Below are 25,647 nucleotides of genomic sequence, written 5' to 3' on the forward strand. Positions count from 1 at the left end.
TCAAATGTTGTTGATGATGTTAAACTTTTTTATTTTCTATAATTATTCTCCATTCTTTTATTTTCTTGTTTTAAGCCTGTTCACAAAAGTCTTCAGGCACAATTTGAGGTTCAGTATCTTGCCCAAGGAAACTCCAGGATTCAGTTTCGAACCACCGACCTTCTGGTCAGTGCACGACCGTCTCTACATCCTGAACCTCAGCTGCTTAACACGCTTCCTACTAGAATGACAACAATGCATCCAGACATGTTGATTTATTCCTGCAAAGAAACACATGAAGTACCAACAGGGACAAGAGCTAATGAACACACTTTACCTGGAGAGAATCCGTTTTATTATCAAAGACAAGTTAAAAGACTGAGAGAAACTGGCAACCAACAGAATGTGTGTTTTTGTCTTTTTGGTCCTTTGTTTAAATTTGTTCATTTACTTGTTTTTGTAGTTTTTGGTTGAAGTTCTGTTTGTTAATATGGAAAAGAAGCACGATATCTGAAACAATCATTTAAACCTACAATCTAATCATCTACTCTTCAGTTGCAAAAAGAATAAATAAATCACATGTCGCTTTCCACATATTTGACAGTGAAGTGCGTCACGGCAGCAGAACCTGTGCACGGTGTCAATTCCATTCTCATTAGCAGCCCCCCCCCCCCTTTGCTCCTGCAGGACATCACGTCCTCCCCGCTGTGGGATAACTGGCAGTGATCGCTGAGCAAGCGTGCACTGTCTCATATTAACTGGTCACAATTAGCCGAACTGTTGCCCTGAGTGGGAATCATCCTTTTAGCACGAGCGTCGAGGGGAAAAGGGTTTGAACCTGTGAGTTAACATTTGACATCTTCCTCTCTACTTTGGGCATGTGAGTCAGAGCGAGTCAGAGCGAGTCACGGCGGTCCTGCTATCTTTGGCTTCGGTCTCCAGTCTGTCTGAAATTCAAGATTCAAACTAAAACGTTGAATTCCCTTTCCCCTTTTTTTGTCGAGTGTATTGGTGTAAATCCTGTTTTTTTTTTGTATTCCTGTCTCCTGTGAGAGATGCACGGCCTCCTCCTCCTCCTGCTCGGATAATCCAAACAGATGTGGACTTCCCTCATCCTCCATCAGCGCTGTGGCCCCGTTCACATCATCTAATCTCAGCCTGTGACGGCAGAGTGCACCATCTGCTCTGCTCCGGCTCTCTGTTTGAGACGGGGCAAACCTCCACATCTGGAGCCCGGCCGGCCCCTCCTCTCGTCCTCCTCGTTTTTACATCCCCTCTGTATTCGCTCTCCATCACTGGAGCCGAGAGAGCGGCGAGGATTTAACAGCCCGTCATCAAGCCTCACGGTCTTAATATATCAGTGTCGGAACCGGGGATGGGCCGGAGATTACACTGATCTCAAGTCAAGCGTTGTGGTACTTTTTATTTGTCAAATGCTTAATGTGGATTGTAATGATCCCAGGTCTTTGTATTTTCTATAAAATCAAGGAAACTGATTAAAGTTACATAAAAAAATGGTTTAAGAAAGAACATCTTCTTTCCTCGTGTTTATTTCGGTGTAGTCTGGTGTGTGTACCACTATATACTTATTTCACCCATTGGTAGTGAACTGTTATCAAGTAATACAAAAATATTCCCCCCAAAAAATGTTTAAATTATATTATTTTGGGTTATTATCTAAAGAAAAAAACGTTTCAAATTGATCATTCAATGTTAAAATTTGTGATTAAATTTGTTATATTACTAAATATGTGTGTAAAATAATTCCAAAAACTTTTAATCACAGTTGTATTATACTTTAAGAAAATCAATGTTAACTCAAGGTCGACATACTTACTTTCTTGTTCTGGAACTTTTGACTGTATCACTGATGATCTTTATCATCTCGTCCGTTGCAGACTCTAAATGATATAAAGCACAAGATGGCGGCGCCCACATCCGGGGTTATTTTGGCTTCTTTTTTTATACAAAGGGAGGAAGTGGACATGTGTCGTCCATCTTTATTTACAGTCTATGGTTTGGACACTTGGACATCTTCTTGTTTGACGTATTAAACTACAAGTCGATTGTTTAGTGTCGAGAACATTTTGACAGAAGATGGATATTGATTCAGATCAATGTGCATAATCACCTCTGATGTGATTTACCAGAGAGGCGTAAACAGACACAGTCCTTTAGGTTTTATCTCCTCGTCTGTCCGTCACCTTCGCTCGTATTAATTGTTCCAGACACAAGGACGTAGTAAAGGAGGACAAACAAGGCCGACCTTTTCCAGGTGACTACACATAACACTTTCCCTCCGTCCTCTTGGCAGCGCTGTGAATGAGCTTCCCGGGCCCGGCTCGAAAAACTTTGAAGGATGAGGCCGAGGCTTTATCTTTTCATCCATCAGCAGCAATTCATCACGAGGTAAAGTGGTTTTAAAAAAAAAAAAGGTGGACGTGCCCTGTCGTCAGAGCGCGGGACAGGCAGCCGACGCCGTGTTTGAGATACTGTCACAGCTGAGAGTTTACCTTGACATTTATGACGCTGCCGGAGAGAAGTGTAAACAGGGAGGATGTTCCACTGAGTGAAGCGCAGAGTAGAACAAATGTGACCTGTCCCCAGTCTTCTTTTGTTCCATTTACTTTGCTTGCGGCCGCCTCAATTCAACTCATCTCTCAAGTTAAAGTAGGCCGTATGGAAGCTTATACTTATTTATAGAACATCACCAAAATAAAATGTTCTCTCTGCGATTCGTACATAGTTTATCACAGTTTTTTTTCCTTCTCTCTCTCTCTCTCTCGCTGTCAGTTGCAGATTTCAGCCAATGCAGGATTGATTCTGGCTCAGGAGTTGAAAGAGCAGATATTGTAAATTCAAATTTGAAGTTTGTGTAGGTGTGAGAGCGAATGGTTTTGTTATGTCGGCCCCATGATACAGTACACTGGCAATCTGTCCAGGGTGAACCCCGATTCTCCTCTGCTGGGATTGGCTGCAGCTCCTCGCGACCCTTAAGTTTGATTCATGCTGTGAGTACTTGTCTTGAAAAAAAACTATTATTATAAATGTTAAATAAAATGTTACATAATAAAGCTCTAACTGCGAAAAGCTGCATTAAACAGAAAATGTCTAAAACCCTTAAAACCGTCCTTCAGGATCATTACTGGAGCACGAACATGACGAATGAGTTCGCACAGATGCTTCCAGATGTTGCCACCATCACTGAATTCCACCGTGTGTCCCGATGCCATCGTTTCACTGTAATTAATAACTGTTTACGTAATATCACTGGTGCTTTGTGCAAATGTGTCACTTTGCTGAAAACCTGATGAATGTGGAATGTATTGACCTCATTAGGCCCTGGAGTGCGACAGTGTATGAGCAACGCTCAGATCCGTCCCCCTCCTGCCACTTCCTCTGGGTCTGCTGCGCTGGAGTAATTCACCCATTCAACACACATCCATCACGGGGTGGGGGGGGGTGGGGTGATTGACTCCCACTGGGTGTTTGACTCCCACTGGGCGATTATAATAAACACTTTTGTTTTTCTAAGCTGAAACACTTATGTAGGAATCGGGTTGCTTCTTACCGAGCTGCTGAAAAACTTCAAACATCGATCGTTGCTGGATTCAATTCTCAGGATTGAGAAATATCAGCTGCAGGTAAATGATAATTCTCTATAAAAGTTTATTGCATAAATAAAATCTCTCTCTCACTTGAAAAATAAATTGATAATCTTGGGAGTCACAGGGATTTAATAAAACACACAAGCAGTAATATTCTATGTTAAAGTTAATCAAACGTTCTGTGGACGAGCTGAACTCTGAGCTACAGCATCTGTCTCCTGACTGCAAGGACAGAAAGTGGAAACTAATGCTTTTCCCTAATGCAACATAAATCACTGTCCTAATCAGACTCTGACGTACATTAACTCACATGACCTGAACGACGCCGCGTTAAAGACCCGTGCTCTTGATGAACAAGGCAGATTTTGTTGCTATCATCACTTATTTTATTACACTTATTTCCACATCCATCTTCAGACGTATATTGGTTGCTAGTTTTTTCTGTGTGTGTGCGTATGAAGGAAATGCAATTTGAGGGTAATTGACTCCGCCAGCCTGCCAGCCTGTGTTTTGATGCAATGGATGAGCAGTTTGCCAGAAGCATGCATTGATGTTCGTGGCTACCCACGGCCGCCGCGTCCCCGGTTCACCTCTCACCCTCCTCGCTTTGAAGGCTATTTCCATGGTGCTGCCCACAATAAAGTGACCGGGCGTTGGCAAACGTGCATCTTCATCTTCCTCCGTGGAATTAGCTCAGTAACACAGAGGAAAATGAGACAGTGGCTAATTCTGGTGGCACATTTGTGGCTGTTTGGTGAAATTTAGGGCATATTAAATGTAATATTGTAAGTATAATATAAGTATATTCCCCGCTGTGGTACGCCAAAGTCAGAAATTATCACATTCTACTCATTTTCATTTAGGATTTCCCCAATATTCCGAATCAAATTCAGTGTATTTATCAAAAAAATACGTCCTCTCCGCTTGTAATACAGTTATATAACGTGTTCTCTTGCTCTGAAAGGAGCTTTCCACAGTTTAAAAAAAAAAAAAAACCCACATGACATCACCAGGGGATTAGAGGGTGTCTCACATTTTAACCTTTTGGTCAATCGGCCTCTTGTGAGTCCACCAATTAGTGCAGCCATGAAATCCCTTTGATCACAGACGACCAGGAAGTGCTGATGTGTGGAAAGTGTTTCACGACGACAAGCAGAGAAAGAGAAGATGGTGCATGGGAAGAAGAAGAAATAACCCCCCCACCATCCCTGAAGTCATGGTTCACACAGAGAGAAGCATCAGGTGTGGCTCCTTTGCAACCTGAGCCCTCTGCCCCCCCCCAAACCCTGATCCCACTGTAAAGCACCAGGCCATTATTCATTCAACGCTTCCTCTCGGAGGCTTGTCTTACCCTCCTCTGTGTCCTGCTCACTTCCTGTCTCTGTAGGTCAGGAGCTGACAGTAATGAGAGACAGGCGGTAAGCAAACGATGGATTCAACGAATAAATACAGAGACAAATAAACGCAGCTTTTCCTAAACACAATTCACCTATTTTCTAAATCTAAGTGTTATTACTTGATGTTTTATCTAAACCAATATTCTGAAATCTTCATACGGTCTTTAAATAGAGTTCATAAGTGTTGATTATTTACTTTCTCTCAACACAGTGGGACATTTTGACCAATGCTAAGACGCAGCTAGTTTCACAGGTTAAATTTAAGATCTTTGAGACATTAATGAACGAAATTTAAGATCACATTTAAGGTCACAGATATGAAGGAACATCAGAGTCACAACATCACCTACACTTCCTCATAATTGAAGATAAGGTGACAGACAAAAAAAAATCTCTCAGAAATCTAAATAACAGAAGTAGCCTTAAATGAACATCAACATAACCAAGAATTACCGAAACGTATTCAAGACCTTGTACATAATATTTTAACGTATTCAGCTCTGCAGAAGCAGACGACGCTCCTGTATTTGACACCATTAATGAAGGATGTCCTCATGTGACCCGTCACATTGTCTTTTCTGAACAATTCAAACACTGAGGAAGGATGTGAAAGTCACAGATTGGTTCACGGGGTTCACACGGCTGTGGACTTTTGTTTTTTTTCTTCTTAAATGCCAGGTCCAGTTAGTTGATGCATGGAGAAAGAGGCGAGGCAGCCACACTGAGGGCCATGCTTCCCAGCATCCCTCTCTCTCTCTCTCTCTCTCTCTCTACATGTTCCCGCCTCGGCGTCCAAGAGCTCGGGCCTCCGGCTGTGTAGCCATGACAACCAAATGAGGTAAATGGTTGCAGGAGAACCCTCATCACGACCACCACCCTCACAGGACTCTTTTCAGCCGCGCACAGATGTAACATGTGCAAGTCTGTCTTGCATGTTATTCCCAGTCCATCGCAGCAGAGCCTCTTCAGAATCACAAATATCTCCATAAATTATTCTTCGCTCATTGTTCTCTGCTGTCGTCTCTAGCCGGCGTTAAATGCCCCGAGGCCGAGGGATATTTTCATCTCTACGATTCGCCGACTTCAGATTTCTTCCGGAAAGTGAGCTATCATGTTAAACCACCTCTTAAAGTCTCATAATAGCACTTAACAAAGGCACATGCTGGGACAAAGTGTGGGGAAATGAATCATCGGCACGAGGGCTGGAAAAAGAAAAAGACCAAGAAGCAACTCCTCCATGCAGAGCCTCATGCGAGCTGAGGAACTTGACAATGCAGAAAGACGGGCAGGAGAATGCCTGGCTGCAATGAGATTGCAATTGCATTTCTATTCATTTCCCTCTGACTTGTTTATCCTCTCATCACGAGGCGCAGAGATTGTCCAAATGCTCCCGGCTCTGAACGAAAGAAATCGTCCTCTAACAGCCTGGGGAGCTGTTATGCAAGGGGATGGTGTCTGATTTTCTTTTCTGTCAAGATCTCCAATTTCTCGAACACCCTTTTCCAAAAATAGTGCCTCCATTTGCATACCTGCAGTGTGATAACGGGGCCGTGAGAAATAACGCACTGCGAAGTGTTTGCAGATGAGGCTCCGTCATCTGCTGCCGTGACGAGACGAAATCTGTCAGCTCGGGAAAAATCTGAGATTCACCGTTATTCATGCGTCGTTATTAAGAGGAGATATCGCTGTGCTGCTGTTTTCTCATTTACTGCAGGAAGCACTGATTTAAAGGTGAATATTGCTGATTGTTGACCTTAAATAATGTTTTCCTGCCTTGTTCTTCATTCACGATGTATGTTGACATAGTTTACTTCGTGTTACGCAAAAACAACTAAACAGAAAACCATGAAATTCGGTAGAAGGATTCAGTAATGGTCAGGGAAGAGGTCCACACATTTTGGTGGATTTGTTTTACACTTTCTTTTACATCACAAGATATGGCGTTTCTCAACATTGTCATTAATTTCTCAGAGAAAAAAGAATTGCTTTTTTAGGGGACTGATATTTAGGAGTTTGTGCAATTTGGGGCAGATTCAAATTTGAAATTCATATCTAGTTAATTTCAAAGTGGTTTCAAAAGGCCAAACTGTCCACCACCATCGCCGAGGCCCAACGTGTCAATCGAGGTGCGCCCAATTACACACATTCATCGATGTCAGTTCATGAAGATCCATGAATTATTTCCTAGGGAATCAATGTAAAAGATGTTTAAAAGCAGTGTTTCGCAATGTTAAAGAAAGACAAAAACAATTCTGGATCTTCTACCAAGTTTCATGAAAAATCGGTTCTATAGTTTCGTGCGTAATTCTGCCGACAAACAAACAAACCAAGGGACAGAGGTGGCAACATAACCTGCAGCATCTGTATTCACACACTGATTCTGTACAAACGTAGACCAGAGGACAGAAAAATGTATTTATTTTTTTGTACCAAACATCAATATACAGCTACACATATGGTCTGTTGGACGGTGTCTGTTTGACATTTGGAAATGCATTTAGCTGCAGCAACAACATCACACTCCTCTGTCACTTAATTTAGAACCGAGTAATTCTGACATTTATCTGACAAAACATAACATGGATTTTTCTTTTTCTTTAGCAATGTCAGGACGAAACGTAGGAAAAAGCAGTCGCCCGTGTCTCTGCTCTCCGGGCCGAAATAAAAATGACAGAGTAAATAAATGCTTTATTGTGAAAGGTTTAATAGAAAAATAGACATGAATCTGAGCTTTATACTGCAGGTAACTCAAAGGTGCATGCTCTAATGTGCGGATATTTGTTACTTAATAAAATGAGAAAGAGAAATGAAAATGTCATGCTAACATATGCGTCAAGCTAACAGCTAAGCGAACAGAATAGTTTGTTAATATACAGTAACTACACAGTAGTTGGAAATGATAATGATATGTATAAAAACTCTGATTCCTGGACTCAGGCCTGCAACCTCCACATAGCAGCTAGCCAGCTTCTCCTCTGTTCAAGGGGAAAACTCTCAAAAACACATATAATTCGTCCAGCTACTCTTGAGGTATTATGCCGTCGAAGGTTTGTCTTCTGAACACAACGACCTGCTTTTTGTCATTTCACCAACTGGAAACTCACTTTCTGCTCAATGGGAGTCGAGTTCCTAAAAGCCAAACCCTCTGTTCTCTCTGCTCCGGGCGTCTGTCCTCTGACGATGAGCAATTAAATAAAACTAAGAGACAAATGGTTGAGTTTAAATATGAAATTCTCTGCCATTCCCCTTTAAAGGAGACGAATTAGGGAGTATCACTTTCCTCCAGTGTGTTTTATGGGTTGCCTTGTGTTTTCTGGTGGTCCTGCAAAAGTTCTACAAAGGTAAAAAAAAAGCCTCGAAAGAAAACACAGCTCCTGAAGCTCCTGAAGTTTCTCGTTGTCACTCCCGCATCATCGTGATGTCACGTGACACCACAACACTCCACATTTCCATAACGCAGGCCCAGCGGCTAGTGGGAGGGGGGCCTTAAAGACACAGGAGCTAAAACCAATTGTTTCAGACAGAGGCTGAAAAGAGGAGCAGCAGCGATGGACAGTTTGAGGACTGTGATGTGTTTTCTGAACATGAGCAGAACACGTCTCCTTTAAAAGATCACACTTTATCTGATGCTAGAATTGAAATGGAGAAATCTAAAATCTTGACAGGCCTGCCCATATACACTGAGTCACGGTTACGAGGGGGTGGGGGGGTTGGAGAAAGGTCAGCCGGCTCGTATGAATGATTAATCATTTGTTAATTAATAATGTGTCCTGGAAGTGTCCCGCATGGTTTGAATTCTGGCAAATACATAACATCTACACGGTACAATTCTTAACTCTGTTTATAAGGGATGTGGCACTTTCAGCACAACGTGTGACGACTCACATTAATGAAAACATACTGTGACAATACAGGCTGGAACCAACATGTGATGTGACACATCCTTTAAAGTGACCTAGGGTCGCGTTTATTACATGTGAAATCATTGTGCTTTTATTGATGCTAATGATGAAAACAACAACGAAAAAAAACTAAAAAATAAGGCCACATTTATTTATTGTCATCTCTGCAAAATGTGCTCGGGGAGGCAGCACACTCAGGGTTATGACTTGCTCTAACGGGACATAAGCATTTTGGATTTCCTTTTTTTTGTCGTCAAGCACACGGGAACGATGAGTATTTGTCCACGGCTCTTTTTATTCTTCTATCCTCCGCTTGTTTGCATTTAGAAGGCTTGACATTCTTTCTGCTTCATATCTCAATTCCGCCGAATTAGTCATGCCTTACATGAAGCAAATGGAGAAGCAATGCAACATACCTTAGCTTTAGGGGGGGGGGGAAAGAAAAATCCAAAGATTTCAGCTATGTGCGTTCCAAATCACGGAGGATTTAAATATAAAGGAGGCAAATAACAAACAGAAACCTGTAAAAATCCAGGGCACTGTGTTTATTTAATTTTACTGAAGTGTCGCTCTTGTGAATGCAGATGTGGATACAGTGTTATGAGACTTCTCAAGGATATGACATCAGCAGCTTTAGATATCGGAAGATCTTTAGTAAAATCACAAAAAAAGCCCAAAGAGTCCATGATGTCGGCTACATATTGATTATGTCTCAAATACAACGATAGACAATTATTTACTCCTCAAGAAACTAATCTCTTGCTAGCCACAGTCACACATACGGTTGGGTACCGTGCTTTTCTAAAACTGAGCACTGATTCACGTTAAGTCCGTCTGCAAGACAGCAAGTCAAATCATCTGGTTGCGAGAGCAAGTAGAATCCGTGGAGAGCCTCTGCAAGTGGCCTACATATTTATACTAGTGCGTTAATGTGCCTGCGTATCAAGTGATGCTACATTGCTGAGGCGGTGTGCATCAGGCTCTAGTGTTGGTAACTGCAGTATTTGTATAGAGAAATGCGAAGCTGGCCATGGCAACACATCTAACCTGACGAGACACCCAGTCAACACGAGACGCATCTAAAAGCTAAAAAGTGCATCGTGTTTAAAAGCCTGAAAGTCGAGTACCTGGCAGCAGCTGCAGCTAACGTTAGCATCGCGCCTGCAGCCAGCGACAAAGAAGCTGAACCCTTGTTTGACAGCGTCATCGACGTAGACTCCACGTACTTAATTTGCCATTTGGATGCGTCATGGCCGGAGAAAACGTTCTTGTTCACTGTTGGTTTGCTTGTACTTTGGTTTAGCATTTTCTTTTTTTCCAGCAGATCACAAACAACTTGTAGGTGCATACCACCATCTACTATACCGGTGTTTTCTAAAAGCTATTTACTGTGACGGCTGGAATTACATTTTCTGGTATTGCAGAGAGCAAATCCTCGTTGCCGTCGGATACCAATACCAGAACCCAGGTATCAAATTGATTAAAATGTGAACGGTACCCAACCTTAATCATACAGTACTTAACTATGTGTTGTAAAATGAGGAAGAAAGACGCTGAGTACGACAGCTGGCTCAGTCTCAGACCGACGAGGAGAGAATGTAAAGCTTTGGAGAGCATGAGAACAATGTGAGTGTACAGAGTGTGATTTTGGCTGTAGCGCTGCCTTCTATTCAGGAGCTATGTCCCCTACCCTCTAAATACAAACTTCACCCACAACAAAGTCCTCACAACCAATCTCTCCTTCGCTGAAACCTAATCTTTGGCAGGTGACAACAACACCAGTCTACGTGGTGTTTTTTCGGGGCTTGCCAAAAATTAGGTTCACCATTTAAAGTGCGTTGTTTGACACAAGTTCTACATATAGATTCTAGTTTAAAATCGTATATTTGCCATAACTTTCAATATAACATTTTGTGATCTTCTTTCTACACAGTTCACTGTAATCAGCCTAAGGAACATACAGTATATCCTTTTGATTTATATATTTGTTTGACTGTACATTGTTTTCTTTAGGTACATACGTTTTGGATTACATAGTGAATATACTGCGTGTAGACACCAACTCGACCTGTCTACGGTAAATCAGCTACCAAACATCTCTTCCCTTCAACAGCATTTTGCCTGCTCGGTGCTGGGGAAAGACTTTTGAATATCGGTGAGTGAATCTGTCCAGAAAAAGACACTGTGAATGGCAGGATATGCCAGCATATCATGTAATAGGCAGTTAAACACTGAGGTTGCTGGTCGGTGTGACATCCTTTTTCTTAAAGGGTCAATAAACTGATTTACTAAACTCTGATGTCACGTTACAGTATTCAGACTCTACTGTTGGACGTTTGTGTGATAAGATAAGTTATTGGCTTATTAAGACTAAAGCAACAGCTCTGCAAGCACTGCAGCAACACTTCTCAAAAAACTTTAACTCTGTCAATATAAAGGATTTAGCCTTATTCTATCTGTGTAGGCCTATAATACTGAGCCAGTAGCCATAAAGTATAACCACACACTCTCACACCTGTGCCGTGGAGCTGGGCCTCACTAATTTTTGGCTCATTCCTTGGGAAGGTCCTTTCGTTTCCCATATTTCAGACTTCTCCATGTGCAAAGACAACAACTCTCAACCGTACCAGGGGCGAGATCCTCATCACCAGAAGCAGCATGATACTTGTCACATGTTGCACTTTCTGCGGTTCAATCCCCTCATTGTTTGAAGTGCCCGTCCCACGGTGGGGGAGGCGCGAAAAACACGAGTAAAATCCTCCTCACTCTTCACTCTCTTCCTCGTCCCCTTTGGTGCCTTTGCTCCAGCGCTGGAAGCAGTGGACAGTTGACGCCAGGAAGAAGCTCGTCATGATGGCCACCACCGACACTGAGATGCCGGAGAAGATGATGATGAGCAGGTCTGTTAGAGTCAGGTTGGCCTGGCACTCCCGGAAGCTGTCCTGCGAGAGCTGGGTCAGCGACACGCGTCTGCCGTCCATAGGGAGGGAGCACTCCATGCCTTCCACCCCTGCACCGGAAACAGGAAACCAGATTAGTCAGATTTACCAAAACGGCCATTTAGAAATTACATCATATCAGTGCAGTTAAGTCGTAAAAGGTCGGTTTTGTGTATTTAGGAATATAACATTCATAGCTGCTACCAAGGCAGTACCACCAGAAATCGTAACCAATAGTTAAAGTGAGACAATCATAAGACACGAGGGAGAAATTTCAACATTGGCAGAACTTAAACAACAAGCATCTGTGGTGCTGCTATATCTGAACACAGGGAAAAAAAACATTTGCCCCTTTCTTAAGAGGAACATTATCCCAAGCTCCGACCTCCACTATCGCCATGTTTGTCCTTCCCAGAAAAGACGGGTAGAGCCGTGTGGACAGTGTCGGTTACGACTTATCACTTTTATACAGAAACCCCACACCTTCCTAACATTGGATTAGTGAAGCGCTGCCCGACCACTTCTGTAACTCTCCAAAAAACTGATGATCTGACATTCACACCCACTTCATGCCGTGAGGGTCCAGCTGTGCACGGGTGAAAAACGACGCTGGCTTTGAACTTGTGTCTCTTTTAAGGGCAACACTAGGAATGTCTTCCTCCGCACTTTCAAAAAGTTTCCCCTCTCTTATCACAGCTGGCTTTTAACTCCACTTCTTTTCTAGTTTACCCAGCTCCCTGTCCTATATAATTCACACGACCCACACTCGCCCAGAGGTTTTGAAATTACTGGAGAAAGACAAAGCACAGTCACTTCAAGGTGTGTTGTTGTTCCACAGCGTTTCCATTCTAACAGTGTTGTGTTGTAAAAGATCTGCACTCGACAGGGCGGTGTGGTGCTCTGCCCCAGAAAGGGCGCTGATCTAATAAGTGTAAGGTTTATCAGAAGGCTTCACTTGTGAGAGGAAGGATGCACCGTGTGTACAAGTACACCCCCACACAGCATGACTGCAGGATGAAGTCAAAATAAGAAACCGAGGAGCAGAGTGACACAGTATGTGCAGTCTACAGTTAATATCAACTGTCCGACAGTAACGCCTCCTTCTGCATCAGAGTTTGGAGACTGGAATAAACACAAGATAAAACCATTTTTCTTTTTATCGCTCAGCCACACAAAACCTAACCCCTATAACACGTCCTCATAAAATATGACTCCGATACATCGCAAACATTTACCGTGCCTGAGTAAAAGGACACCCGCTGAGACAGGGGCACCTTGACCAAACCCCATCTCAAGATGAGAGCGTGATAAATCAGTCGAGTGCCGCTCTCTCCGCACGTCTGCCACGCTCACGTAGTTTATCGTTAAGACATCATTTAAATAGAAAAGGACAATGACGTCGGATTATTGGATTTCAAGGGTACAGGTCCTCCAGTGAGTCTCTGTTTCCAACTCACGATGAGACGGCAGCGGATCATTAAGGCCAGTTTTAACTCTCGTGAGACCTCATAACTACAGCAGACGGTGTTCACGTTCATTTGGTTTTACTGACAACTTTATTAAACTTTGAATATCATTGGATACCAGAGCTAAATCATGCACTGCTCCAGGCCAGTGAATTATACATACTCCCAACACTGAAAACACTTTAGATGATCATCTACATTTCATCTTCATACTGCCAATGTACTTTAGGAAAAAACTAGACATATTGATGTGAATGTGAGCTTTATAAGGTGGGAGGAAAATAAAGCATCGCAATGTGGGTGGCTACTTTCCACCGATGCTGCACATGCAAATGTAAAAACCTGGCAGTACATAAATTCTGGGTCTTTGCTCAACATTCAGCACAATTTACAGCTTCGCTACAACAGAACTGAGCAGCTTTTCTTATGACTGGATACAATCATTCATCAAAATACCTTAATTCAGCCTTAAGATCTATGATTCCTGTGGATATCAGATATCAGACATAATTGTTCCATGTTTTTTTTTACAATTTAAATAGAAAATGAACTGTTGAACGTCTAACAATGAAAGAATGAGGAAATTACATACTTGATGTATTAATATGATAAAACTTTGTTATATTTGTATAAATAATTGGCAAGATAATCATGTGAAACCAGTTCAAACGTGTTTGGTGGCAATGGAAAAAGACATGATGGAAATCAGGGATGGCATGGAATTGGTTTCCATGCTCCTCTCATTGACTCTCTACACTATTAATTAGGTTTGTAACTGAACTCCTAAGGAGCTTGATAAAACTTAGTGACACTAATCCCTCAATACAAGATACAGATTCTCACATTTCCCTTAACATTCAGTTCACTGAGGACAGGAGGTATATATATCAAATATCTGTCTCCCTGTCCAGGATATAATTATTAACGCTAAAAGTTAAATATACCGGGTTCACTACAAGCATGCATGAGGACAGATAAGAGTGATCAGCATCTGGTCATAAAGATGCTGCAGGAAGAGCAAGAAGATTTGTGTTAATCAAAAACAAGATATTAAATGAAATATTAAATAATGAAATACATATTTTTCAAAGATATAGCAAAGAAACACCATGCATGAAATAATATAGGAAATGAATACTGGCCATTTTTGACCCATGTTGTGCATTAGAAGGGTAGTGATACAAAATGGATTTCTATTCAAAAAGTAAGAAAGGAAACATTTAAATAAGGATTTGTGATGATCAGAAACAAGTTAATTGAGGAATACCTGAAATACTGAATGACAAAATAAATTTACTGCAAAGATATAGAAAATATAAACTGAGTCGGGTCACTTCTGACCCGCGTTGTGTATCAAAGCGTTAACCTTTAAATTAAAATTGTTCAAATGTCATGTTCAAGTCCAGCTTTAGTCATTTTGTTTAAAAGTATGATTTGCACCTCATTTTATGCAACTTGTTTATCATAATGTTTTCTCCCATAGCTTCTCTCACAGCGTGCATCCAAGAGCTAACTGGAACAAGCATCCAAGAGCTAACTGGACGAACTCCACAGAAAACTGAAGTAGCTTTGGATCGGCTTCAGATCAAGTGAGTCAGCATCAAGAAAGAAGTGGCTCCAAACTGACGAGGAGCCAGGACCAACAATCCTGATGGAGCCAGAGAGGAGCCCACTGGTTCCTGGCAGGATTATTGAGGCCTGTGTGCCGTATGTCGGGGGGGAATCACAGATGAAAACAAACTCACAGCCCAAAACGCGTGTGAGGACATTGCTCAGTGAAAACTGTGTGAGCGACGCTGACCTGCAGGACACACGAAGAAGTGCACAAGACTTCTAGAGATGGCTAATGTCCGTTTGACGTCTATGAGCTAAAGACGTTAACTTATGATTTGTTGTGTTTTTTAAAAATCTGATATCGGGAGAATTGTGCTGTGTAACTAACCATATGGCTCACACTTTAAAAGCATCAGTTCTGTTTCCAAGTTCTGGTTTTACTCAACAGGGCTTTTTATCCATTTGTCTGTTTGTTTTTCTCTTTTTCTCTATTTTTGTTATTTGTTTACTGCATCGTTTCCAAAGTCTCTCACAGCTCGTTATGAACGGTGGTAATTTGGCCTTGTGTTGTATAAATTATACAAGCAGTTTTTTTCCTTCACAATAAAACAATTTTGTAATATTTGCAATTATTTATTTCCGTAGTTGCTATATCAGGGGTTGGGAGAGTTGCAGTCACACACAAAATTCACCTTTAATGCCACAAAACTTACTAAAGACAACAAGTTTAACCACATCTGAAAATCCGATATATTGGAGAGTCTGTCCTGTCTGTTTTTGTGCCTCAGATGAATGTATTATATTCATATTCACAGTGCACTTGTAGTAAAGTAAAGTAACCCATCACCTCAGAGACTCAGCCTTTGCCTTGGAGACAGTTCTGTCTGGTCTTGCCTGTCCTGAGTACTTGATTAATAACCGCTGAGAATGAAATTATCCCGGTGAACACGTGGCGCTGCAGGATTTACAGCACTATCACATTTATCATGAGCAGACCAGAGTTAGCAAAAAGGTCAGTTGAATTATTTGTGTTCTTTCTACAGATTTTAAAGTTTTATATAAGTCTAAATAAGACCAGTTGAGAAAGTATCAAAAGTTAAACTTTGCACGTCTGAAATCAATATTCTAATTATCATTTAGTTTAATACAAATACGAAGAAAAATGTACAAATCTTTGAGGGATAGTGCAGCTTTCCTCTGAAATTACAATGGTGCCGTTAAGAACTAAAACGACCCAACAAGGCTCAGACTTATTCCCCTGCCTGACAAAAAGAGGAATTACTGAAACGCTGTTCTATTTGGCCCAGAGCAGAATGTTCTGGAACAACCACCATAATAATAGTTCCTCAGAATCACATTGTCTGCGACTAAACATGCACAGCTTCCACGGAGAGAGGATTCCCAGATTTACAGTGAACACGGGGCCTCGAATCCGAGATGCAAGAAACCCGAGGAGGCCTGAGGCCGACGTGGAAGCGCTGCCATGTTTACAGAAATCTGACTGTGGGCCGCTTCATGTCAAACTAAATTCTGCTAACAGACATAGCCTAACAGCTAACAAAACTGATGGCTGTGAAAATGTTAATTTGTTTGACATATCTGACACTTGGCAAAGAAAGCTACGAAACAAACTGGCTTTAAAACGACAGCAATTAAGTCTTTTTTTACAAACTATCAATTAAGCTGAAAAAGGAGATATCTTAATTTTGTTAGCTAGTATCTGGTTTCACTTGTTAACGACCATATGTAAAACAAAACATCAGCTAAAAGGCTAACTTCTGCATCACAGAACACTGCAAAATACATTTGGTTGTCTGACATTTTACGTAGCTAACCAGCTCTACACAGCGCACTTCACCACAGGGATGTTTTCCTTCTTACAACGTAGTTCTTTTCCAAATATAATATTCACTTGAATGAATCCCAGTAACAGCTGCCACACACAGGAAGAACCAAAGCAAGGTAGCAAACAATGCTAACTGGAGCTGATGTTTACAAGCTAAAATGCTAAAACATTTACTACCTCCAAACAAGCACTTGTAGCTACTTGCAGTTTTATCTGGGTGGAAATATACCTAAAGATGTGATATTGGATCTGTATACATTCGCACACTCGCTGATGCCCGACCCTGAATTTTCCGGCAGCATCAGAAGTATTTACGATGCCGGTGTCTCTGTTTGAACATCTCTGGCGTGATTTGATGTCCATGGATTATATAAACTGATAAATAACAGGTTGAACATGTGCTTTCACAGCAGAGTGGTTTTCCCTGAAAGGAGCATCCCTCCATTAGGACGTATAACCGAGTTTCTTTTTATTTAACTGTTACCGCACACCGTTCAGAGGCAGAGGACATGGACGCAGGCACTAAAAGAACATATGTGAAAGAAAAGCATTACATTATTTGAAAAGGTTTTTTTTACGAGTTCAACAAATGTCTTTTTAATAACGCCAACAGATCGTGAATATGAGCTTTGCAAATGAGTAAACTGATAGAGTTCGTATAAGTCCCCAGAGACAAATATGATCACAGTGAGGAGCAGGCCCCTGTGCAATAATTTAACACAAATCGTTGCCTTACACTATCAGGTATGTCGGCCCGCACAGCTATGTTACATTCCTGGCGCAGACAGTTGATGGATTACATTCAGGATTACAGCCAGCCGAGGGGATAGGCTATCTGCTGTCCCGGCCGTGATTGATCTACCTTCCTGTGACAGACCGGTATTGGAGGCTTATTTGTCCTCCCTCTCTCAGTGTCTGTCCAGATTGATCTCTGCACCACTAGTGAAGGCAAAAATCACCACAATCTTACAAACACGCAGAGTTGGCATTAACGCTCAAGTCGCCACTGGTGTCTAGACACTCCCCGTAAATAATCCAGCTCTGATAATGACTCGCAAAAACTGTCTCTACCCTACTTTATTAAATGAGACGAATGTGCCACTGGAGTTCGATGCTCAGTAGATCTAAAAAAGAACCATTATTCAGTTCGGTTCAGAGTATGAAACAAACGGTGGGACATTCATACGGGAAGAGAGCAGGAGTAGGAGCTGGGAGAGGAACCGAGTGGAGAATGTGTGAAATGAATGCACTAAATGATGAGCAGTGATGTGACAGCGGGGCGAGGGTGACTCATTCAGGAGGGGATTCCTTCTGCGTGGAGACTCGCTGACATCACTGTACCACGGGCATGTTCAAAATGCCTCACCACAAAAGCCCCAATGCTCACACACAGATTTCTTGTTATTCCTAAATATAAGAGATGTCAAGTCTCGCACCGTCTGTTTTTCCATGACGAGAGGAAGCAGTTTGGAATAGTGACTACAATTCATAATGATGGAACAGCTAAATGTGCAGGTCTCAGCACTCTGTGCTTCACACTTAACCAGACGCTGGCACAGAGGGAATTATCCATCATGCATTGTGCTGCACTCTGCCAGCGAAACTAAAGCTTTTTGCCTTTTCACCTTTTATATCTGACACTGGCAGATTATCCCTTTCTGCCTCTGTACACGCAGCAGCTGATGTAATTCCGTCCACCTTTTCACACTCTGCTCTCCCTCTCTCCGGCTCCATCTCACTCACATCCCGACTTTAAATAAACATTAAATTAGGCCAAGTTAAAAGAAGCTGCCAGCCTGCGTTAATGGAATAGACATTTCCTCATCTCTTGCCCATGAGTGGTGAAGATAGCAAGTAATGTCATGTGGGGTGTTCGAGTGTGTGCTGGTCAGCGGCATCATGTTTTCAGAGCTGATTGTGCCCGGGGGCGCTAACAGGTCTCCTGGGAGCAACCTGATAGGCTGTGAAGGAAAATTCAGACTTTGGACCCTGTCACATGAACTGGTACTTTGTATTGAAACTGTTCAGGTCAAGACTGGTGTTGACGGCGATGCCACGATGAGCTCCAGCCTCAGTGTCTCCGGGGAGTCGGCCTGCTCTGCCCTGTAGGAGGCTCTGGCTCCAATTACCCCGGCCAATGTGCCGTAGAACTGTGTCACTCTGAATTATACATGGCCTTTGTTCATCCTTAACCCAAGAGCAGTGGAGACAGCAGTGGATCGTGTTTACACTCATCCCCCAATTAAAACATTCATGAGCCTGATTGGTGGCTAAACCCCCCCAAAAATATAATTGGTACCAAATAAAAAACAACAATCAAAGAAGCAGTGAAATGTTCCTCCAGTATTAATACTTCTGTGAAGGTATTCTGTCAGATAAGGCTTTGAAACCATCGTACCCTGTGGCGCACATATAGGAGACGAGCTATACAGCCACAAGCCAAGCGCTCTGCTTTTCCCTTATCCAAAAAAGAAAAGTCCTGGATTTCAGCATCTTCCTCCCACTCATCATGCTGACCTGCAGTAATCAAAGTTATGCAAACAGAAAAGTGTGCTGCGTCGTGAACTCAGAAATCACAGGGGAAATCAAGATGTGAAAAATGGAATGGGAATTGGGTTTTACAGCACCGGCTCTCCGCAGCTGCTACCGTATGCAGGCCACCGGTGAAAGAACCACAGAGCTCTCTGGGTGACTTCTCTTCAATACGAGTGCGTTTTTTGGCCATGATGTTTTGTCAATTTTTAAAGTATAATATATATTTACGCTTTGCTAAATACAGTTTGTGATTAACTTTAATGAATAGGTCACAAACCAAAAGCAGGAAAGAGCAAACCTTTCTAGCTAATTTTCATTATTTTCATTTCTTCCTTCGTCCTTATTTTCCTGTCATGTCCTGTCAAAAAGGTCAATTCATTTAGTTCTATGTACTGTTGTTATTTGAATGATGTGATTCAGACTTCAACCGGATGACATCCTCTTCCTATTGATTTACATTCATCTGCTGAAGCCTTTTAAGAAGACAACCGAGGATCCCTTGAGTCAAACCAGCCTTTCACCGTCTTTCTGTTGCATATATTCATTCTTCATTACTGTTTTTATGGAGTTATTTTATTTAGGTGAAGGAGCACTCTGACTCAGACTTTAATTACTCATGCAAATATTTGTTGAAGATTAAATACCGTGCGCTCGGCTTTGTCTGCCTCTGCTAGGAGTGTCTCACCATAGTTACCGCCACCAAGGAGGTTATGGTTTCACCCTGTCTGTTGGTTTGTATATCAGAAGATTGGATATGGGCCATTGCATTTTGGGGCAAAGAGAGGGATAAGATTCAGAGCATTTTTTTTGACACTTTCACCAATTTCAAAGCAAATAATGCATAGATCTTGAAAGAAATAAGACCCATTTAGGGAAATTATAACTGTAAGTGCTGTCTGCTACGGCTCATTTGAATTCAAGGGGGCTGTTGGTGGTGGAGCTTTGCGCTCAGCTGAGTGACATTCCAGTTATATGATGAACCCGACATGAGGATGCATCACCCACACCGATGGAAGGATCACACTCATCTGCAGCGTAAAGAGTCATTTCTGTCTCGGTAATTGATTTTCCTCTATGATGAATGAGATATTAAGTTGAAACACCCACCGCTCGTCGTTGGAGTTGCTACATATTGAAAAGCTTATCAAGTTCGACCTCATTCACTAATGAGTGCCCATCTGTTATTGTGTAACCACTTCTGATGCAGGAATCCAGTTCATTTTTTTTTTCTTTCCATGACAGTGAACCCAGCCATTACGTTAATTAGGTCTGGCGTGATGATGCTCGCACGTGTGAACTTGCCGTGTTTGTAAATCCGTCTCACTGTAAAGCCGCCCCTGCCAGTTTGTGTTTGTTCAGCAGTAGATTCTGGGATCCACGGAGACTCAGGGTGACACAACTGCACTCAACATCAAGTTCAGAGAAAGGGAAATGTCCACAGCAAACAAGCATCAAATGTCACAACTGGCAGCTCAGAGGGGCGTGTTGTGGATTTTGATAACGTAGGTTGCAACTTGAAGGATTCGTGGAACATCCTGTGGCCCTGACAGCAGAGTTCTCCTCTGAAACTCACTCACAGGTAGGATACAGACACACACATGCAACCACAACGTCTCCAATTCTTAACTACATGCTGTTTTATTGGCATGTGTATGTCACCCTTGAATTTAAAGTGTTGTACTATGAAAAACAAGGAAAGGAAAGAAGTCTTGTTTCTGGGGACATTATTAGTTCTGCAAAACTACTCTTTGTCCTCTCTGACCTGTTAAAGGATATGCATTATGAAGAGAAGGGCCTGTGATAAAATATACTTATTATTCCCTCTGCTAAAATGTTATTTGTCGTCTAGTTTCCCAGCACTTTTAGCATTAAAAAAGTACCTTCCAGACGACGTAAGGTGTTCCATGCAAAATCGCATGTATGTGCATTTCCCAAGCTAGTGGACTCATCTCTGAGGTTCATAAAGCAAGCACCTACTGATGGGGATATAAGAGCTGCATGTGAGGTGGGATATGCCTTACTAACTCAATTTGAGAGTGTGTATAGGCTGGGGCCAGTTGGCAGCCATACCAGGGGCTTGGCTAGGCCCTTGGTGTCTTCCTGTTGTTGATGTCTGCCTGGCCGGCATTGCTAACGCACTTCATTACGCCTTGCAGCTGACAACGCTTAGACCTCGTGATTCATGCATTTGCAGCCTTGAACTGAAGGGAATTAGTTTTTCCTGCTAGTTTATCAACTTTGCCTCCTCGCGGGCCCAAACTTGTGCGTTTTTCGGGCGGATGTAGGAAGACCAGAGGGGGAAGGAGAAGCAGTATCAATAGCACACCGTGGCCTCATTGTGGGCTTTCGTGAAAGTGTCAGCAGTTTGCAAACCGTCAGCTAGTTTTCTTTTAGGGGAGCTGAATTAAACCTCTTTCCAGCCAGATCACAATTAGAATTTAAATTGGATTTTCAATTTATTTTTGCAAATGGAAAAACAGGCAATTCTGTGAGGAGATCTATAATATAATTAAGGAAATCCATTCAAAGAGGCTTGGCCTTATCAGTTTCACGTGGGTTGATGCCAGTTCCCATGAATGTTTGGTTTCATATCCGATGCACATCATTCTCACGTCTCAAAAAATCACATATCGAGTGGGAAGATTTTGGGCCAATGCTTCGAACAACAAACTATTCTTTCTATGCACTGCAGATATCAACATTTCTCACCTGCAACAACCTTGGAACAGTGACAGAAATAAATGTCTCCAGCTCTTGTTCCGTTCATACAACACCCTGAACATTGTGTACTTTATTTATAAACTACATCAGGATTTTAAAATACACGTTGTACATGGGCCCAGGCAAACAACACAAACCTCTGGAGTCAGAATAAGCCCAAATAACATCAAAGCTATAAACACTGACATTAATGCAACGTAATAACTCTTATTTCTGCTGCTTTTCTTCACCTGACAACAGATGTAGTTCTTAATTCAAGGTCTCCCACTGTACTGCAGCTCCAGTGTTGTCTCCCAGTCGTAAGTCACTTCGGATGAAAGCTTCTGCCAAATGAGCCAATGTAAATATGATAACAGCGCAAGTTACTAGTCATGTGCGGCTGAGCTGTCAGTTCTGTTTATTTTTGCCTCCTCGGCTCCCACGTGTTGGCTCACACTTATGAGATAACTGCTGTCTGTGTCCTTTGTGAGGACATTTATAGTAATAAACAAACGACTGACCTTAAAAGAAAAGCATTTCTGGTTCCCTCTGAGCAGAAAGAGGATAAGTGGCGTCAGGCAGATATTTTACCGAACCACATGATATTAACAGAGGTTGAAACAATTGTAATTCTTTGCGTTTTATTTTACCTCCTGTAGCTTTAGATGCTGCTTGAGCTAATTAGGCTGCAAGTAACCGGATCTCACCCACATGATAATTCCACGGGGACATGGCAATCCCCCTTTGTCTTTTTGTTGTGGTTCACTTATGCATTCACACAGAGATTTGCCTCGTGCACTGAAACACACTCAAATTTCAGCCCTGTTATTTAACTCGAGCCTCCAGGCTGATTCACAGTGATAGACTCGTACGGGGCCCACAGCTTCACGTGGACAGAGGAATGAGAGGCTTTGACTTCCATTGGAAAAAGGCAAGAAATTCTTGAGAATATCGTTGAATTACATTGTCCAGCAAAGTATTATATAAGTATTATATAAATATAAGCCGCAAATTGATCGATTCGACTACCACGCAAGATAGAGGTCAAAGCTTGGTTTTTATGCTGAAATGTGGAAACCAAAAAAACAACAAACTCCGAGCACAGATTCCTGATGTGAGTTGGTTCACATCATTTATTGGTTAACGCTGCATTTTGAGTCAGATCCTGGTTTTTGACTTTCAAAATGAATCAAATACGTAAAGAAATATCCAAATATCCAAATTTCCACTTTCAAACGAGTGCTATTGTCTCATATTACACACACTGTCTCACACATGATGAGCTATGGGGGTGGACGGCGAATGAGACCAAAATTAGAACAGGGGAGGAGGAGGGGGCGGAGGGGGTTCCCTCTCCTACAGGGAAAATATAAATACACCAGAGAAGTGTGATGCCAATGGATTTGCCATAATTCTGTTGTGTGTTGTGCTCAGATACGCTTTTATTTGGGTCAAACGCATGGAGAGCAAACGCTTCTCGGATGATGCTACTCACCATTTGGAAGCTTGTGACTGTTCTCCATCAGCCACGCAAACAGGCTGGCAAAGTTGCAGTTGCACACCCAGGGGTTGCCCTCCAGCCTCACCGCCCGCAGGGAGGGCAGCTGACTCAGTGCCCCCACCTTTAGGGTAGACAGCGCATTACGCTCCAGCTCCAGTTCCCTCAGAGAGGTGAGGCCCAGGAAAGCATCCTCACTCACCATGCTCAGATACGGGTTGTTGCCCAGTCGTAGTTTGATGAGGCTACGGGACTCCCCAAACGTCCCCTTGGGGATCTCAGTCAGATTGTTGCTGCCCAGATCCAAGAACACCAGCCTGGAAGAGGTGCTGAGTGTCCCCGGTTCTATGAGGGAGAGCGAGTTGTTCCGGAGGTCCAGGTACACCAGGTCGCTGTACAGAACCAGGAAGTCCGAGGGGATGCGGGGTATCCAGTTGTCCGCCAGCAAAAGCCTGCGTACATCCAGGGGGATCTCATTGGGGAGTCGGGTCAACCCGCGGCCGCTGCAGTCCACGGTGTGAGGATCCGGGCACATGCAGGTTGCTGGGCAGTTTTCCCCCCGGGTCCATAAGACAGAGGACAACAAGATGAGGATAGGTTGGAGCCAGCAGACACATGGCAACATGGTCAAGGGGGGTGGGTGGATTAGGAGGGAAAGAGGCTCGGGTCAGGGTGACGAGGTGAAGGTGGGGGTAGAGAACAAGAGGGTGAGGGTCAGAGGGCAGGAGATCAGGACAAGGGAAGGGAAGGGGAAAGTGAAAGGGGGCGAACGGGGATCAATCCTCGTTAAGGAGCATCCTGCCGTTGTGGAGATGAAAATCGTCTCAGGAACTGTGAGGCGGCAGAGCAGCGGTGAGAACTGTTCTCCAGGAGATCATGTAGCAAGCTGCCTGGGTAGAGCAGCAGACCGCCTGCTTTGAGAGAGCAAAGAGAGGGAGATAGTAAAGCAGGAGGAGAGAGCGGGAGAGCAAGAAAGACGGAGCTCAACAGAGAGGGGAGGGCGGCTCACGAGAGGTGAAGAGACACGAGCGAGCCGGGAGTGATGAGAAGCCAGGGGCACAGACGAGGGAGCGGGGGGACGAGGAGGAGGAGGCTCCGTCCGCCACGCTACCCCACAGTTGATCTGGCGGAGGTGACAGACAAAGGCAATAAGGTCTGTGACACAAAAGGATAAATGGAGCTGTGATTCAAGCATGACAGGCGAAGAGCAACCCCGATGCATCCCTCCATTATTCCCAGGTCTCTGTGCAGATAAGGCAGACGATATGAACGGAGAGAGAGAGGAAGCCCGCGGACCCTCGCTCAAGTGTGGTAAGGTGCCCCCCCCCCACCCCAGCCCCCTCCTGGATTATTCCCTCTCTATCTCCCAATGCCCTGCAACATGCTGTGAAAACACGGCACAGCTCAATGTTACGCTATCCAGCGGCGTGTCAAAGCTGCCAGGCTGAGGAGGGAGAATCCCAAAGTCCAGGAAGGAGCCTGGTGGATGTCGAGCGCAGTGAGCTGCACACAGCCATGCCAGTCCAATGTCTGCCTCTGAATCTACCATGGTTTATCTCATGCCCTCTCCCCCTCTGCTCGTTTCCAGGGAGGCGTGCCTGAACCACACTGTCAACACTGTGATGTCACTTCCTACAGTGTGGAGAAGTGATATGATCAGTTGTATCTGCAAAAAAAAAAAAAAATGAAAACATGAAGGAATATTGAGGCAAAGTATAGGAAGATATTTGATGTTTTCCTTTGCTTTAATATATTTATATTTACTCCCCGTCCGACAGAGAACTGACCTCAAAATACTGCTGTTGGTTTATAAAGCAAGGAACAGTTTACATTTCTGATCTACTGATAAATTATGAACCATCCAGGACGTCGTCTGCAGCCGGAGTCAAAACAGACTTCATGCTCCACAGGTGTGAAACAGCCCTGAGCCGTACCCAGAGAACTGCAACAGGTCCGCAACTCTTTAAAATAATAATGAGACCTTCCTGTTTGCTACAGCCTTTTATTATGGGTGCCTAGTGGGGCCCGCACCGCTGGTTGAATCATATACTTACTTGTTTTTTGTTACCTTTACACTTTTATTTCTTATTTCATTCATTTTTTTTTTTTTATTGCATTGTTGGTTGCTTTACAATTTGTCCTGATGCCTTTTATATTTTATGAAAATCCCTCTGGTTTGCCCTGCTGTTAAAATGTTCTGTACAAATAAACTTGCCTTGCTTT

General features: G+C 43.0%; 1 protein-coding gene across 1 annotated transcript; it reads right to left on the bottom strand.

Moving 5' to 3' along the window:
• Positions 1-7,385: 7,385 nt before the first annotated feature.
• Positions 7,386-25,006, bottom strand: lrrc38b (leucine rich repeat containing 38b). Its single transcript, XM_035148913.2, has 2 exons — positions 23,422-25,006; positions 7,386-11,896 (listed from the first exon to the last, which is right to left on the bottom strand). The coding sequence occupies exons 1-2, from the start codon at positions 24,047-24,049 to the stop codon at positions 11,649-11,651; spliced, it is 876 nt and encodes a 291-aa protein (XP_035004804.1). The 5' UTR covers positions 24,050-25,006; the 3' UTR covers positions 7,386-11,648.
• Positions 25,007-25,647: the final 641 nt, after the last annotated feature.

Source organism: Hippoglossus stenolepis, chromosome 3 (assembly GCF_022539355.2).
Source record: "Hippoglossus stenolepis isolate QCI-W04-F060 chromosome 3, HSTE1.2, whole genome shotgun sequence".
Taxonomy (NCBI): domain Eukaryota; kingdom Metazoa; phylum Chordata; class Actinopteri; order Pleuronectiformes; family Pleuronectidae; genus Hippoglossus; species Hippoglossus stenolepis.